An 18,313-nucleotide genomic window follows, 5' to 3' on the forward strand; every position below is an offset into this window, starting at 1 on the left:
CTCTCAACCACTAAAGATTCTAAAGCTTATATTTTTCCTGGATATTTAACTTCAGCATGTTACATGAGCTCCGGCAGATTGATCCTGACCTGCGTCACCAGTGACTCCTGATTCAGTTGTGATGGAAGGTCAAGCACGGGGAATGTCAATATTTCCAATAGCAGAGACAAAGACATCATGACTATTTGTTCTTCTGATCCTTTCCCAGGCCTCCCTGCCATGGAGCAGATATGTCATCCGCTGAACACTCAGCACTTCAGCACACATTCTTTCACACAGACTCCAACGCTCATGACGTTTCAAATGACTCATTCCAGTGAGGTGAACTAGAGTCACCGTAACAGCATACAAGGAGAGTTTCTCCCTGATTATACTGAATTTGAGACTCTAAAGAACTCTTTCACCAAACAGAAATTCTTTTGAGGTTATAGAGTGTGTTTGAAAACACAACATGCCTTTGACAGTGTAATGTGAGAGCTGCAATTCTCAGACATGACATCAGAGGAATATCCCATCAACAAGCCACTCTTAATATTCATCTCCTCTTTCTTCAAGGGGCACAGAGTGCCAAACCCCTTTAATTATGATAATTCATTACAGTAATATGAACTGAGCCACTCAAACACCTTCGACTGGGTTCCAGTCCCTGAAGGCCTGACCGTGGTTGCGTGTGATGAGTTTCAGACTGCATTATTTTTACATTCATATGCAAGACTGACAGCATTCAAGCACATCTCCTTACGTAAGACATTACGTGCATATCCGGTGAAACATTAAACTAAAAATGTTTTACCCTATAATGGGCCTCTAAAAATTTGAGAACGTCTGTGTGGTGAGCCAACGCATTCTCATCCCAAGGCGTCATATACTGACGCTTTTGCCAATGTGTATACATCCAACGCACATGGCACCCTTTAGCGTCAATATAACACGCTTCGGTTATGGGTAGGTTTAGGTCTGGGGTAGGGTTAGACCACTAGGAGGCGCCTTCTGCCCCATATATATCTGCGTCTCATATTGACGCTAAAGGGTGCCATGTGCATTGGATGTCTACGCTTTGGCAAAACGCCTTGGGATGAGAACAGGCTGGGTGAGCAGGACGAGGGCCGTGATTACTGATGATGCACCGGTCTCGTCTCTATCACGGAGGAGCGGAAGCATAAAAGGAGGGGCGACGACAATGATGATCGAGAGAGGCAATGCCTGGATTTTATGTTTTGTTTTGTTATATGTGACCACAGTCATCCGTGAGGGGCTGCTGTCTTGACTTTCAATTTTGTATTTGTTTATTTTATTATTAAAGTCTTTAAATGTGTGCTGGTTCCTGCCTCCTTTTTCCCATAACTGTGTTACAGCATGCTCTAAGTGACAATACTTTAAGCAACGAACTAGTCACTGCTCAAACTAGTCACAAAAAAAGAAGTGTGCATTCTTATGATTGTTATGATATTCTGCAGTGCAAAAAGTCAACTTTTGAGTTGTGTTTCAATGAGTTGATCTTTGGTGTTACCTTTGACTGGCAGTTCTTGACAAAATGTGTCATTTTCTTAGCGCTAGATGCTATTTACACTAAGTACAAATAATGATAAATTATAATTGATAAATGATAAACAAATAATTACACTAAGTTTAAAAATAGCAATAGATCCCATTTACACTATAGGTGCAGAAATAGATTCTATTTACACTAAGTGAAAATAGCAGTGTTTTTTTTACAATAATTGTTAGTATGCTACTTATAAACAGTGGCAGATATTATTTGCACCTCAGTGTTGTATTAAATGGTATGAAATAATAACAAAGTATAAATTATTATATTTAATAAAATTATTATATGGATTCCGTCTTACTGGGACAATAAAGCCCTCCCTACACCAACCCCTAACCCTTACTGATAAACACTTCATTTTAAACACACGTTAGACCCCCTTATTTCCAATTTTCATTTTCTTTCCGATCTGATATATGATTGAAAAAGGGAGTAGAGCGAGTTCAGAAAAAGGCTGTTTTTTTCCCACTTTAAGCAACGGAAACAACTTAAATACACAACAACTCTATTTTTATGACCCTTGGGCTGTCAAATTCCATATTCCTCCAATATTCCTAATCAAATTACCATATTGCTCCAATATTCTGCTTATTAGTCCAATGAGTTTATTCTTAAATCTCTCATATTGCCTTTACTGCATGACTACACCAAATATTAAGAAGGAGAAAATAACACAGTGATGATGTGTCCTCTCTGCCTTCAAGCTAAATCGAGTTCGACACCCCTGATTTAGTGCATTCATCTTTATTGGGTGGCAGACAGAACCGCTATAAACGAGACACACTGGCTCTGTTACAGACATTCATTAATTCTGAATGCTGACAGATCTAACATCCCAGTTGTTTGCAAGTCGTCTGTTCATGTCCTCTTCGGTACAGAAAGAAAAGACAACTTTAAAGTGTTGGATAGACAAAAGATCTCGCAAAAACTCATAAGGGATCAATAAAAAGTCAGGCTCATGGCTTGTCTCTCTTGTCCTCCTACTGTACCTCATCCTTCCTTACTGGCGGTTACAGTGGCCTGGTTTCCACTTTTGACCACAGACAGGCCCTGGGGTTCCTGTTTACTTGTGCCTGACATGAAAGGCTGTAGCTAGCAGGCCTGACACACATATACACACACAGAGAGCTCACACTCCAACTGCCTCCGAGCTTAACTTTGCTAAACAACTGTGTAATAGGACTCAGTGTTGGTGTATGACTAAAAGCACCACAATCAGCCATTTCATATAAACATGAGATTCATCATCAGAGGAACATCCTGCATACTTCCTGTTTTTAAACAAACAAACTGGCTACTCTGGTGCTGTTGAAAATCTGTTGTTGTCTTACGAGGTTCTCTCGTATTGCGTAAGCTAGCTTACCCTACGGGAAAGATTCATCTTTTCTGAGAAGTTGAAGCCAAAAAATTATTCCATAATTTGTATCCATTGTCAACGCAGTTCCCCTGCAGCAGACCATGAGCGGGCTAGCTAGACAGTATAAATTCGGCTCTCTCAGGCTGATAAGTCCATTATTTCATCCTTCAGCGAGCTACACGCTTCCGCTGTTTGAGAAGAAGCCGTCGCCATCGAGAAGGCACCTTCTAACGAGCTCCGGAGACTGAAGAAGCCGGCCGTCTTCGCCACCTTCAGCCGCCCTGCAAGCTAGCGCCATCCGACGACGTGTATCACTTCCTCGTCCTACTTAAAGAGCTCGAGCGTCTTTTTAAAGATGCCTCGAAATTTCTGTGGTTCTTGCCACGCTAGCCGCGTGCTCCGAAGCGTGGGAAGCCATCCCGGGCATTTCCCCGTGGGTACTGAGCATCATGGCCGTGGGAACTAGGGGTGCTGAGGCTGCTGCAGCACCCCCTGGCGACAGCTGTTTCATTACATTGAAATTTAATATGACGTGACTTTAAATAACTTTTTGTTTTTCAGCATGTTTTTTAAGAACACTTTCTACCTTTATAAAACGACTCTAACAATTATTTAATTTCCATATGTTGTATAATATAGTTGTATAGAAATTAATAGGCTGGCTGCCTATCATAAGGCAAAAGTCGATCTCGCATAGAGTGAGTGACATGACACTGGTTGAGGTCCAGCATCTCAAAATTGATTTGACACTCATTTTATGCATGTGAAAAAACAAAATATAGATGTCTTGATTAAAGCATTCTTTGGCATTAAGGGCTGTTCACAAAGAACGAGTTTTTCCATTACCCTCTGCTACTGTTCCAATGATTTTTCCTGTGAACGCGCACGCAACTGTTGCGCTCGCGTCTCGCGAACGAAACCTCATTCTCAAAACGCGGCACTCAAGTTAAGTTCAACAAAAATGCACCTCGAGACCTTGCATTCCCCCAAATTCGCCTGTATGTGCTGTAATGGTAGTAATGTAATGGTCTAGTCAGACTCTAGTGGTAGAACATTAGACTAACGTGCAAGAGTTTCTGAGTTCTAATCCACACTCCACTCGCATAGTTATTGTTTTCCCCTCATTAAAACCGATTATGTTTATCAGTTGTTGTCAAGCAGGGACATGACAAAATGTTTGAATGCATTTTACTTTGTGGTTTCACCGGTACGAATAGAGATTTCTTCGCAACTGATCAAGCTCGTGTCCATGTGAAGATGTTCCTTGTGGCAGCGCGAGCCACAAGAGAATCAGCGCTCAACGAGTCAACGAGTACTTTGATCACTTGATTTAAAAAAACAACACATTTAAGCGTGCTATTTCTCCTCTTATTTAACAAATGAATGCTCTGCTAGACTAGTTAACCGGATGTTTTATTTATTTGTATTGGTACATCCCATAGACTGTGGTACATCCGTGCCGCGAGATGTTTAAAAGTGCTGGGGACAATATCGACCCTGGCAAAAAGTGGTGGGGAAATTCCCAAATAATAATTATTAATAATTATAATAATAATAAAAGGTGTTTGTGTTTTTGTTGTTGTTGTTGTTTTTTGCGTATAAATATAAAAAAAAAAAAAAAGATCTGTCCTCCAGTAGATCTGTTCTGGCGCCGACTCTGTGAAGCCACGCCCATTAAGCCCCGCCCCCAGCACCCCCATGATAAAATATGTTCCCACGGCCATGCTGAGCATTATAAAGAACGGTTATCTGCTCCAGTTTCGTTGCCGCCCGCCACGCTTCCGCGCTCGGCTCGAAACCACTGTCAGCCCGTTGGTTATCAAAAAGGCGCCATAGAGAAAGTTCCGCCAACTATGACCGAGTCTGGGTTTTACGGCCGTTATTTTCTTGTTCCCAAGAAAGACGGCGGCCTCAGGCGGATCTTAGATCTCAGGTTTTTGAACAAAGCGCTCATGAGGAGACCATTCAAAATGCTTACAGTCAAGAAACTCCTCGTGCACGTGCGCCAGGGGGACTGGTTCATCTCTCTAGACCTGAAAGACACCTATTTTCAGATCCAGATAAATCCCTGTCACAGGCCGTTCTTACGTTTAGCCTTCGAGGGTCGAGTTTATCAATACGTCGTTCTCCCGTTCGGCCTATCTCTAGCACCCCGTACCTTCACAAAGTGCATGGATACGGCGCTCGCCCCCCTGCGTCGTCAGGCGATGCGTATTTTAAAGGGTTAGTTCACCCAAAAATGAAAATTAAGTCATTAATTACTCACCCCCATGCTGTTCCAACCCCGTAAGACCATCGTTCATCTTCGGAACACAAATAAAGATATTTTTGATTGAATCTGAGAGCTGGATCAGTCCTACATAGAATGCCTAAGGGACTGGCTCTTGATGGCCCATAAAGTCATTAAAGAAAAGCTTCAGCTCTGGTTAAAGAGCCGTGTGTCTCACCGTGAATGGATCACAGGCCGCCAGCTGATCAAGATTCCACAGACATGTCTCACGGCACTGCAGCCATGGACAGTGGCAGATTGGTTTCAGCGGGGCGTCACCATGGGGACCTTCTCCCGCCGAAAAGTCATCTCGACAGACGCATCCAAGACGGGTTGGGGTGCGGTCTGCGAGGGCTCACCGGCCTTCGGCCATTGGCTGACTCAGGAAGGCTCCTTACACATAAATTGTCTGGAAATGCTCACAGTCGAGAATGCGCTCTCGCGCTTCCTCCCGCTCGTTCGGGGTCACCATGTCCTGATCTGTTCGAACAACACGGCCGTGATATTCTATCTCAACCGTCAAGGTGTGGTCAGATCCAGGAATCTCTTCCTTCTGAAACACCGCATCCTAGTTTGGCCCCAGAGCCACCTGCTCTCACTCAGAGCGACGCACGTGCCGGGCCATCTGAACGACAGCCCAGACATAGTGTCCAGGAACCTCATTTCCCCCACAGAATGGTCCCTGCACACCCAGACAGTCCAAATACTATGGCGCTTATTCGGCAGAGCAGAGGTGGATCTCTTCGCGTCAGAAGAGAACGCTCACTGCCCAATATTCTTTTCAAAGAGCGAGGACGCACTAGCCCAGGACTGGCCCCGCCACCCGCCCGCCCTATGCTTTCCCTCCGATATCTCTGTTACCGCAGGTAATACAGAGGATCAGGGACACACGCCACTCGGTGCTCCTCATAGCCCCGCGTTGGGAGAGTCAGACTTGGTTCCTGGAGCTCACCCAGCTGTCGCAGACAGCCCCGTGGCCCATTCCAGTCAGAGCAGATCTCCTCTCTCAAGCTCGCGGCACGATCTGGCATCCCCATCCAGAGCGCTGGGCGCTACATGCATGGCTGACCAGCGACTACTCGTCGATTTACCCGAAGGAGTTCTAAACATGATTATGCACGCCAGAGCGACTTCTAACAGAAAGCTCTATGTGTCTAAATGGTCTGTGTTCTCCAAATGGTGCACCGACAAAAACTTGGACCCATGGTCGTAACAGGTATCGTCTTTGCTCGTTTTCCTTCAGGAGATGCTGGATGCAGGATGAACCCTCCACGCCCCCCTTCGGTTCCTATTTGGGATCTTTCTATAGTTCTCGAAGCTATGAAAGCCCCCCCCCCCCCTGTTCGAACCGCTCGAGGTTGTGGACCTTAAATATCTCTCGCTCAAAACCGTTTTTCTGACTGCTCTGTCCTCAGTAAAACGTGTGAGGGACCTTCACGCGCTCTCATCTAGCGCTAGTGTCTTGAGTTTGGACCTAATGACTCTGTTGTCATTCTCAAGCCTAGGCATGGCTATGTCCCTAAAGCGATTGGTACCCCGTTCAGGGCTCAGGTTATCTCTCTATTGGCTCTGCTCGCATCCGATAGCGAATGTGATGTCAATCTCCTCTGTCTGGTTCGGGCTCTGAGATTGTACACTACACGCGCTGCCGCGTTCAGATGGTTTGAGCAGCTTTTTGTCTCGTTCGGGGGGCGGGGTCCGCCTCTAAACAGACACTGTCTAGATGGATAGTGGACTCTATTGCCTCTGCTTACGCATCTAAAAGCCTGCCTTGCCCTCTGGGCATCAGGGCTCATTCCACTAGAGGCATGGCCTCATCGTGGGCATGATCCTGCGGAATTTCCATTCACGACATTTGCGTGGCCGCAGGATTGGGCCTTCCTGTCCACCTTTGTCAGATTTTACAATCTGGAATCCCCGCCCTGCAGGCTAATTTACTAGCTGTCTAGTATGCTTCAGTTCCTTTGATGAGCTGCTTTATTGGGAGTCACTCACACAACCGGTTCACTGCTTGTGCTCCCCCTAGGTGCTTACTTAATACACAATCACTCACAAGGGTCCCCCGGATTCCCCCCCGGGACTCATTAGTGGTCACATAGCGTGCACAGCGTTGACCAGGTGTTTCCGTAGCATAAGCTAGTTTACGCAATACGAGAGAACCTCTCGTAAGAGAACGAATCGGTTACCTAACGTAACCTCGGTTCTCTCTAGATGAGGGAATGAGTATTGCGTTCCTGGCCGTGCTTGCGCTAGTAGCGTTTTCGCTTCACTCTGAAAAAATCAACTTCATCACCCTGACAGAGCCGAATTTATACTGTCTAGCCACCCCCTTTCTGGCGGGCTCTGATGCAATGAGAGCGTGCCTGCTTCTCATTGGTCGTGAGTTCAGCCCGGCTCTCCCAAAGGCTTAAGCAGTTCTCTCTGAGCGAACCAATGAGCTGCTAGCCAGCCCGCTCATGGTCTGCTGCAAGGGAAGTATTCTTTCCATTCATTTTGTACCTTAGTGATTTTAAAAGAGTCTTTGTTAAAGGGGTTAATATGAATCAAACCAATCAAATATAAGCTTAATCAACATTACAACATTACTTTGATTTAAAAAGCATTTAAAAAAACTGACAAAAAGACAAACAAGACCATGTAGCAAACGGTTTTTACTCTTTGCCCACCATTTTTTTTCGTTTCAGAATAAACAATTTTAGCAAAATCCGTTTCACATAAGGTGTCGTGGGGATTCGTGAACGACAATGGGCCTCGGATCAAAACACAGATGAAAAAGAAGCAGAAACAAGTGATAAAAGCATTCATAATGCACGTTGTTGTAAAAAAAAAAAAAAAAAAAAAACTATTTTCTCAGGATTTTCTTCAAAATGTTGCCTTTTTTATGAAACTTACCACATTTTTTTTTTTTTTTGGATAGATTTTGTTCTTTCCTTTGATATAGCCTATTACACGTTCAGATATTCATACAACAAAATATTCTGGGGACCATTACATTTTTGTGAAAATTATCAAAAATGCTGGTGGTGGCTGGCAACTTTAAAACAAAACCTGGTGGGGAAAGAGTTAATAAAGTGAGATTGTATACAATGTATATTTGTGTAATTTAACATTTAGTTATTGCAGGTTTGAGTAATATTCTGATATTCTAAAATGAATTAAGGAAAGTACTACTATCTTTTAAAAAAGCATTGCAAACGACAATCAAATTAAAAACTATGGTGAAATATAAAACTGTTTGTTGATTATACCTATAGAAAAGATACATTTCATGGAAGTGTGCGGAGCTAAATAGTTTTTTTTTTTTTTTTTTTTTTTAATGCGGCAGTTGTCCGTTAGGGGTTTTCGTTTTGTGTTTGTTTATTTTATGACATTAAAGTTATGTTTTAACGTCCGCCAGTTCCCGCCTCCTTTCCCTTATCATACCTAAACTTGTTACATACATGCAAAAATAAGAAAACTCCTCTGAACACTTTAGTAACACCCTGTCATTATAATGGAGAGTATTGCATGGGCAAACACATTTCCCCCAGCTTCATTTTTAACTGACACATTCACATACAGTGTGCAGCGTTTCTTGTCATCAGTTTTTACAAAGCAAAAAAAAAAAAAAAATGTTTTTCTTACTTAGTATTTTTGTCTTTTTTTCCAGTCCAAATATCAAACATTACTTAAATCAAGATGCATTTACTAAAGTAGTAAAATGATATTGTCTTGTTTTCTGGGGAAATAAATCAAAATTAAGTAAGTTTTTAATGACCTGCCAATGGGGTAAGAAAATTTCAGTTTGAATTAAGACAATTTTTCTTACCCTATTGGCAGATAATTTAGCCTTTTTTAAGCATCAACTCACTTAATTTTGATTAATTCCCTCTGAAAAAAGGACATCATACTCATCTAGTAATTGTCATTTTACTCATCTAGTAAATGCATCTTGATTTAAGAATTTTTATATATTGGACTGGAAACAAGACAAAAATACTAAGTAAGAAAAGTTTTGTTTTGTTTTTTGCAGTGTAAAAAAGGTAAAATACTAAAAACACTGATCATCTTTTATACTGCATCTGTACTACAAGTGAACTTATAAGTATGAACTTGTAGTACATTTAATACTTCATTCACTGGTTCACTTCACAATCACTTGTTTCTGCTACTAGAAGATCTGTGATAGCGTCTTCTACCGTAGAATAGTACGTACAACTATCGTGGAGAATTCTGTCAATGGCGGGAAAAGAGTAAAGTAGATTTGAAGTAAATTCTTTTGGACACTACCAGTAAACTAGCCTACACAAAAATACTCAGAATTAGGAACATATCTGTTTTCTGTATAAGTATATATAATACACTTAGAAATATTATACATTTAAGTATATCTCAATCAAAAGTTCATGTATAAATATATTTAGACCTTTCTGACAGTATAGGTAAAGTATCCTTAAGTGGAATTTTAAAAATACTAATGTTAAAAACACTGATCATCTTGACCCACACACAGCACTCTTGACCTGATAGTAGCAGGCCACTGAGTGCAGGACAGTGGTGTTTTCCGAATTATGTGATGCAGAAGGAATGTGCCCTCTGACCCAGATCTGCCTGTATAATGAGATATGGAGTGGCCCAGAGAAGAAAGCCCCATGTTTAGGACCCCTGCAGTCCATCCCCACTCTTCTCGAACACTGCACTGTTTTAGTCCACCCTGTGTTAACACCCCCCTTCAGCTCGCACAGACGCTGTCTTTCTCTTCCTCTGCCCCTGCAGCTGCAGCTTCCTTTATGTAATCACCTCGGAGACACACTGCCACTGCGTGAGGCCTTTTTTGTCCGGCAGCGGAGAGGGCCGCCCCAAATAGTTGCAGTCCTTGGACGAGTGGTCTGCTGTTAGAGAAAGTGTGGATGGAAAATAGACAGTGGAGACCACACTTGAATACTGATGACAGATGAACAGGTGCTCCTTCACACACACACACACACACACACACACTCACAGGTCATCGAGTACAACGGGGAGAAAAACAGCAGAGTAACTTGAGGCATCAGCAGTTTTCATCAGCAGTGATGTGAAGCCTACTGTTTTAAACGAGAAATACTAATAATAGATAAAATACTAATATGAATCATGAACTCTAGTTAAAATGGTGTTCTTTTGCAGCCTCATGTGAGACAAACATATTACCGTTTTTTTCTCAGTTCAGGCCTCTTGAACAGTGGCTACTCAATGATTATCAGCATTAAAGATAAGAGAAAAAAAGATTTTAAAAAATGTGTTTTAAATAAGGCACTTACACATTTACTGAAACAATACAGAACTTAAAATCCCTCGTATGAAATCCACCCATAAGAAAAATGTATTTTATGAAGTATATTTAGGTAAAGTTCAAGAATATTTTTAAGTATACTTTATGTAGTAAGTATACTAATATCAATGTACTTAGTAGTAGTAAAATACTGCTTTGGACTAAATTGCCCCACTTTTTTGTAAATCAAACTCTAAGTTTAAGTGTATAAGAGAAGTACTAACATTTAAGTGCACAACTAGTTCACAACTACATTTCTTATTTCTGTACTACAAGTGAACTTATAAGTATATATAACGAACTTGTAGTACATTTAATACTTGTACTTGCATTAATGCTTCTATCACTTGTTTCTGCTACTGTATCTGTAATAGTGTCTCCTACCGTATAATAGTACTTATAACTATTGTGGAGAATTCTGTCAATTGACAATTTGAAGTAAATTCTTCTGTACACTACCAGTGGACAAACCTACACAAAAAATACTCAGAATTAGGAACATATGTGTTTTCTGTAGAAATACTTAAGTGGGATTTGAAGTATATTTCTGAGAAGTACATAAAAAAGTAGTTTAAAATAAGTATACTAATAGCACGATTGAAAAAAAACCTTATTTTTCAGTCATATCAGCTTTTTTTTAACAGCTGTTTTGAATTTTTTTAGGTGGATGTTTGTCTTTTTTGATGTTTCAGGACATTCAGAGAACATTCAAAAGTAGTTTCCAAATGGAATGTTCCCATAGCTTTCGCATAACCAATAAACTTAAAAAAAAAAAAAAAAAATGTTTTAAACTTTTTGGGGGTGTTTTGAACATTCAGATAACATTGTATAACTTAATTAACTCGGTACTCACTTTACGTTTTACTCAGTATCCGCACTGTGAATCTTGCATTTCACAATGGCATGACTGAAAACTTTTCTGTGATTCTGAAGCCATACCACTAGGAGTCCAAGATGACTTTCACATCATCCAGTGCAAATTAAACAAAATAATTTTTGACTACACCTATATAGTTCTGAAGCACTGCAATTCAGTTTTTCCAGAAACCCGGTACACCTTGCAAACAATTTTTTTGTTTGTTTGTTTGTTTTTTGACATTTTTTTGTGCAAAACGAATTAAGATGATCTGAAAATGCGACTAGTATTAAGAATATAACGTTAAAGGTATAGCGGAGGATTTTCTTTTTCCGGGTGGGTAGTCTATACTATTGGTCCACCTAAGGCCCCGTCCACACTACTGCATTTTCGTTTAAAAACGGAGAATTAAAACAAAAACTATCTCCGTCCACACCAGCGTTTTACCTGCGTATTAGAATTTATCTCCGTCCACACTAAAACGACTGAAAACGTGGATCACGTGACCATTCACCAACACTGGGCATGCGCGCGCCGGTGTAAACAGTGGTTGGCGAATCAGGGAAAGATACGTCATGACTGATGACACCCAATCATAGAGCCGAGCGTGAGCCTCTGCGTCATCGTTTGTAAACTCCTCCGTTTTGTCTCGTCCACACTAAAACGCCCTCCGGAGTTTCAAAACGCAAAACGGAGCTGCAGCGTTTCTAAACTTCTCCGTTTTAGGTCTTCGTTTTTCCCGTTTTAGTGTGGACGGGAGGTGCAAACGTAGCAAAAGGTCTCCGTTTTTAAACGAAAACGCAGTAGTGTGGACGGGGCCTAAGTGTCAATCATTCTGGTGATGTTTACGTAAGGCCGTCGTAGGCTACGTGCTCATCCCTATGTAGTTTTCACTTTCAGGTGTATTATGTCGGAGTTACGGTTTCAGCCAATCCTTTGAAAATGGCTGAGGGTCGAAAGAGAAAAAAGAATATAGAAACAAGACCAGAGAGATTTTGGGTGAATATCACAAGCTGGCGTGCACTAAAAGCACAGGTTGGGCTTCTCATTGATGCCGCAGTCGCGAAGATTCTACTACACAGGTAAAGTTTGTCACGCTATTTGGAGAAATCCATTTAAAATCACTAGTAAAAGTTAATGCAAGCTACAATGCTAGCCCTGGCACGAGTCATGCACCACATAGATACGGTAAACATTTCAATTTGTCTAAAGTAGCCTTTTGTCCAAAATGGTAAATGGTATCACGCTGAAATATTCTAAAATCTTGTGTGTTTATTATTACACAAATGCAACAAGCTACTTCTCCATATGCAACTATGTATAAAAATAACGTATTAACAATGAGAGATATTAGGTTAAGGACCAACGTAATAGCACTGCTTATATGTTGCTATGTAACGTAATTGCGATTTGCAAAATAGTTTCCTCAGAACGTATTTCGTGTGATACATGGTTGCACATATCATGTCTTGAGTCCTCGGTCACTCAATCGATCAGTATAATAAGTAAATAAAACACGGAAAGGGCATTTGACATGTTGTCTTTTTTATGAATATTTTTTAGTTAGTTTAGAATTTGCAACATAATTGTGCAAGGCGTAATAGACATTCCCTCTCGGGAGCAAGAGTGTTGTGTTTGTGCAATGCATGTGCATTTTTTTAAAAAATTGGAGAGGGCGGGTCTTCTCTAAAATTCGGAAAGATCCTCCGCTATACCTTTAAATATCTATTTGTAACAGATCCAGGAACTCTTATTGTGATAGTTCCTGTTTCCCTGCTCAGTTTAGTTTCTGTTTCATGATTATGTCCTCATTTTTTTCCATGGTCACTTGATTCAGTCCATTGTTGATTCTCATTTGTAATTGATTGTGGTTGCGGTTCTCCTGCATTTATCCCTATATTCTCCTGAGTGTTTGTATTATAAATAAATACTGTGTTTACTTGAACCTTTGTCTATATGTATGTGTACCTATTAGCATCCACACCAAAGCACGATAATGTTCTGTTTATTGTAAGATCACGCTGTAGTTTTGGAGTCCGCTTTAAATGGATATGCTAGAAGAGCATACATAAAGTGGTTTGCATAACACTGGATGAGAAGCACTATGTCTTTAAAATACCGTTTCTGAATCCTGAATTACGAATGTGTTGAATGTGTAGTTGAAAACACTGTTTGGGAAGCCGTTTCAAACATGGCCGCTGTTCTCTTTGGGTCAGTGGCAGCACAAAAGCAGTTTTAAATATTTCAGTGGAATCATAATTTCAAAGGTTTAATAGACAGGAATAATTGTCATTTAGATATAAGATTGCATGTTTGAATCGAGATCGCAACCTTTTAATGAATAGTCGTGCATACATATGTATTTTTTATGTCATATTTGTAACAGGCCTCAAAAGTAACCAGGGACAAGGCCAGGGTGACCTCACTCCCACTTCTGATCCAAGGAGTTACATGTAAAGTAGCTCAGCTGTTTCTCATAAAAATATGAATTCTTCCAGACAGCCAACCACCCATCATCTGCCCCAGAGTTCAGCTGTTTCATCTGTCACACTGGTGCCTTAATTCTGCAGAATGTGACAGTGCTGTAATGTGGTCTTTGTGCTGTAATTTGCACACAGTGACTCCAGTGTTTGCAGCAGTCTGAGGAAGAGGAGAGTGATCTGTACACAGCTCCTGGTCAGGCCTGTGAATCTGAAAGAGAGGCTTTGTTTGCCATATGCAGCAGTGCTGAAACCGAGCACTCACAGATTACAGGCTAAAGACTAACTGCATGAGAAGCCCCTTCATCGCATGAAATGTCACCACGTCCCTGCAATACATGCAGTACTGAACGGTGAAATGGTCACTGAAAAATACAGAACATGGCAGCAGCATCTCTTGTCTGAACTCATTTGAGAGAGGAGCGTCAGTCAAGATTATATGTCATTACAAACTCACTTGTGAATGTCACATTTCAGAATTTAGACTAAACTGCTTTTTAATGAAGAACTTTGGATGGATAATCAGATTTTAGTTTTCCTTTTAAAGTGTCAGCCATGACAATTTATATATCTATATCTCAATTTATATATATATATATATGTGTGTGTGTGTGTGTGTGTGTGTGTGTGTGTGTGTGCGTGTGTGTGTGTGTGTGTGTGTGTGTATTGTAAAAAAGCGCTATAAAAATATACTTGACTTGTGTGTGTACTACTGATATTTCAAATGTGATCCATTTGGTTTCAGAATCAGAATTTAGAATTAAAAAATTTAGAGTGCTTGTATGATTAAGCTTTTAATATTGAATGTAATATAATTAATTCACAAAACAAGTTTGTACTCAGGCATGAAAAATTTAAAACAACAAATGTTTAGTGCATCTGAGCTGTGATAAAAACAGGTCACATTCAGCAGCATGTTTAGTGTTTATTCTGTTGTTACGTCTTATGTCTTTTTTGAAGTGTTTTGTTGTTGTGATTTTTAGTGTGTGTGTTACAGGATAAAGGTCTGGCCTGCACTCAAGCCAGCAGAGATCCTGATTGGTCTGGTTCTGGTGATAAGGACCACCCAAAACACACTATTGAAGCCGAATTCGTGCCATTTGTTCTGCTCGGCCTTGATTTTCTCTGTATACAACTTCCTTGTGTTCAATTCGATGTACAATTCGTGGCCCTAGTAACACTGTTCATTTTACACTTTCATAACCTTATAAAATGTTATATATATATATATATATATATATATATATATATATATATATAAACACAATCTCAAATCACATTCATGAAAACAAACATCTCTAGCTAAAACTTAAGGAGCTCTGAAGTCTTAACTATAGGGGGCTGTTTTTAATCAGATATGAAAGAAAAAGAGAAATCCAGGGATTTTGAATCTGTAAATTGGGATGTCTTCCATGAGCGTCTAATTGCACGTCTGCTGTTGTCAAGGCATGGAAGGTGACAGCAGGTGAAAGCCAGTCACATTTTTTTTCAGGAATTTAAATCTCTCTCTCTCTCTCTCTCTCTCTCTCTCTCTCTCTCTCTCTCTCTCTCTCTCTCTCTCTCTCTCTCTCTCTCATAAAATATTTGGAATCCAAATAGCATCTTGCATCCTGACTACATACAGTTTTTCAAGATATTGGAGGCTATAAAAAAAGAAAATCTATTCCGTCACAAGGAGATGTTCACCATAGCCTGATGGTTTGTGCCAGAGCACTTTCTATAGAATAATTGAAAGTGGAAATGGAATAGCGCAATAATAATAAACATTTATACTGCTGATTTATATGGAAAAATATACACGCTGGTTCCTACGATCACACTGCAATAGAAACGTGTAATGTGGACACGCATGACGGCACTGCTCTCGCTGGAAATGTGTTGGCCATTACATTAAAAGCTAGCAATAGTGTCGTTTTTTGTGAACAGCAAAAGCTTTTATCTTAATATACATAGATGTGAGAATGTATGTGCTCCGGTTTCAGTCAACAGTGAGTCTTAGCTCGGATGTTTTATAGAATAAAACAAATATCTGTTTACATAGGCGCATGTGTTTGTTTATTTCTCAAGGGTAACAAAAATAATGCACTTGCTTTTTCTTCAAACTGGTGACTCTGCAAATCAATGCGGAGAACGGCACTGAGGGCCTGTCAGTCCTCTAATTCAATTCATAATCTATTTTCGATTCTTCTAAATCAATCTGTACTGAATCCAATATTGCACTCAATAAAGCTTCGGCCACTGCTATAGTGTTCTGTGAAATAAAGAATTCAATCAATCCAATGAAGGATTTTTAAGAATTTCACTAGTATGTGAACGACACAATATCAAAAACCGTTACAGCAGATCTACATGAATACTAAATCTGGGCCGTTACTCTGGAACTTCATTTTCATTTTACACTGTTAACTTTTAGGCATGAATTTATATGTCTTTTCACATCAATGGATGCAATTACGTCAGTAAATAAGACAACTCTGCAGTGCAATAACACTGGAGGGGAACAAGGACTGCAGAAGAAGGCGGACGCCCACCGCAGTGCTGAGAGGGGGGACCGCTCCCTGTCTCTGAATGGAAATTAATCCCCCAAAAAACAAGCTCATCAGTATTCTGCTCACACAGCCTCCAATCGCACAGGAGGGCGGTGGGAAGGGTGCAGGAGAGTCCTGACTGACTGCAAGAGCACTCCCAAAACCCAAAATGTGCCTATTCTTTCTTCCTCCAACTTCATTAATCGCTAGTTGTGTTTAGACGGCATTTCAAAAACGATTCCTTTTAGCAAGTCGTTTTTTACCATGAGAATCAAACAGGAATGACGGGCGTCCTTGAGTCTGTCTGTCAGACGGCTTTAAAGAAAAGCCAATTCACCAGAATAAATTATGTGGACATTATCATAACACAAAAAATATCCATCCAATCCAGAGTAATTTCCTTCATGCTTTCAGGCGCCTCAAATTGCCCATATGACAAGTTTTTTTTTTCTTCTTCTTCTTCTTCTCTCTATGGACGTGAATATATTATTTCTGTCTTACACCTACATCTAAATGGGTGGAAGAGGAGTAACATGGCTGCCTGCTACTGATACTGTACATGTTAACCAAACACACTTCTTACACGAGATTTACTTCCTCCTTTTATGTAAATCGGACTAAATTGCGGTGGATGAACACTTGAGGGTGTTGGGGGAGGTTAATTGTGATTGGATGTCTCTTTCTTTCTTTCTTTCTATGCAGGGAAGTTTTATTTTTAAATTAGTTATAGCACAAATCAAAATTTCAATTTTAGCTCTGGTTTGCTCACTGCTGATACCAATGTTTAACTCTCCTTGTGTCTGATTGGCCACATTTACCACAAAAGAACTGCGTTGGCCTCAAACACAAATGACAAACTGTGCGCCACTTGCCGAGCCCGCACTTTCAATAGGTCAGAAATTTCAATCCAGTTTCTGTTACATTTCTCAAAACAAGACTGACAGGGAAATGTGACAAATTCAAAAGAACAGGAATGTGCATGTAACTTCCATCTAATGAATGTAATTTATTAGACTTACGATGAAATTTGGAGGTGTTTAATCAGGGAAGCATCACTTATTACTGCTCAAACTAAGTGTGTGCATCATCCTGCAGTGTCTGTGCTTCAGAAATGAATGATTCCTAAAATGATTCATGTTGTTGAGGAGAGTTTGCTGCTATTAATAAGTGATCAGACACACATTTTGAACCAGAAAACAGCTGCAAAAATCCTATTGGAAGAAGGGACCTGATATCACAGAGAATCAGAACACTCTAGAAGCCACTCGGAACACCATAGCAACGCCCTGGCAACCACCCATAACCTAACACTGTGGCGCCAACTACTGCACAGTGTACGACTCTGAGCGTCTGTCACGTCCTCAGCACATGTTCACTGAGCTCAGATTAGCTGCCTTTAATTGCAGCCACAAACTGTGATGAGATCAGATGTAGACACTCCCTGTTCTGGAAGAGAGATTCAGGGAGTTATGGCTCGATGGCCCAATGTCAAAGGGTGGAGAACACAACCACAGCCTCTTTCTGTTTGACTCTCTAACTGCCTACACTTTATGTAACGTGTGTCTTTTCAAATCTCCACTGGTTTAGATTGTAAGTAAAACTGCAGATCCAACAGAGATAAACAACAATGCAGAAGTGACATAACTGAGTCAAAGAGCACCAGCACCTATTTTTTTTTTTTTTGTTATTTAAATGTAAGATTCTTGTGATAAATAATTTACATTGCTCATGTGATAACAGTGTGACACATCATCACTAACCATCTCTTACATCATCCTTGACTCCTCTTCCGTCGAATTTCAGCAATTCCTGGCCATCAAGGAGCTGATGTAGGAGTCCGTTGACTAACGCCATGGGCATATGCGGCTAATGAATCCTCCTCAAGAGAAAGAGTGACGAGTTGCGCAGATCAAACACTGAGAAAGAGAGAGAGAGAAAAATGTAAACAGAAATGTGCTGTTAGTGCCACTTTGCCATCATTGCG

At 40.6% G+C, this 18,313-nt stretch overlaps 1 protein-coding gene across 1 annotated transcript in view; it reads right to left on the bottom strand.

Moving 5' to 3' along the window:
* Positions 1–18,313, bottom strand: part of LOC148976928 (uncharacterized) — a 189,449-nt gene that overhangs the window by 72,070 nt on the left and 99,066 nt on the right. The window contains exon 3 of the mRNA XM_089117456.1: positions 18,090–18,245. Coding sequence (XP_088973582.1) covers positions 18,090–18,189 — 100 coding nt within the window. The 5' untranslated portion in view covers positions 18,190–18,245. The remainder of the gene's footprint in view (positions 1–18,089; positions 18,246–18,313) is intronic.

Source organism: Pimephales promelas, chromosome 12 (genome assembly GCF_988280905.1).
Source record: "Pimephales promelas chromosome 12, fPimPro1.hap1.1, whole genome shotgun sequence".
In the NCBI taxonomy this organism is placed as follows: Eukaryota; Metazoa; Chordata; class Actinopteri; order Cypriniformes; family Leuciscidae; genus Pimephales; species Pimephales promelas.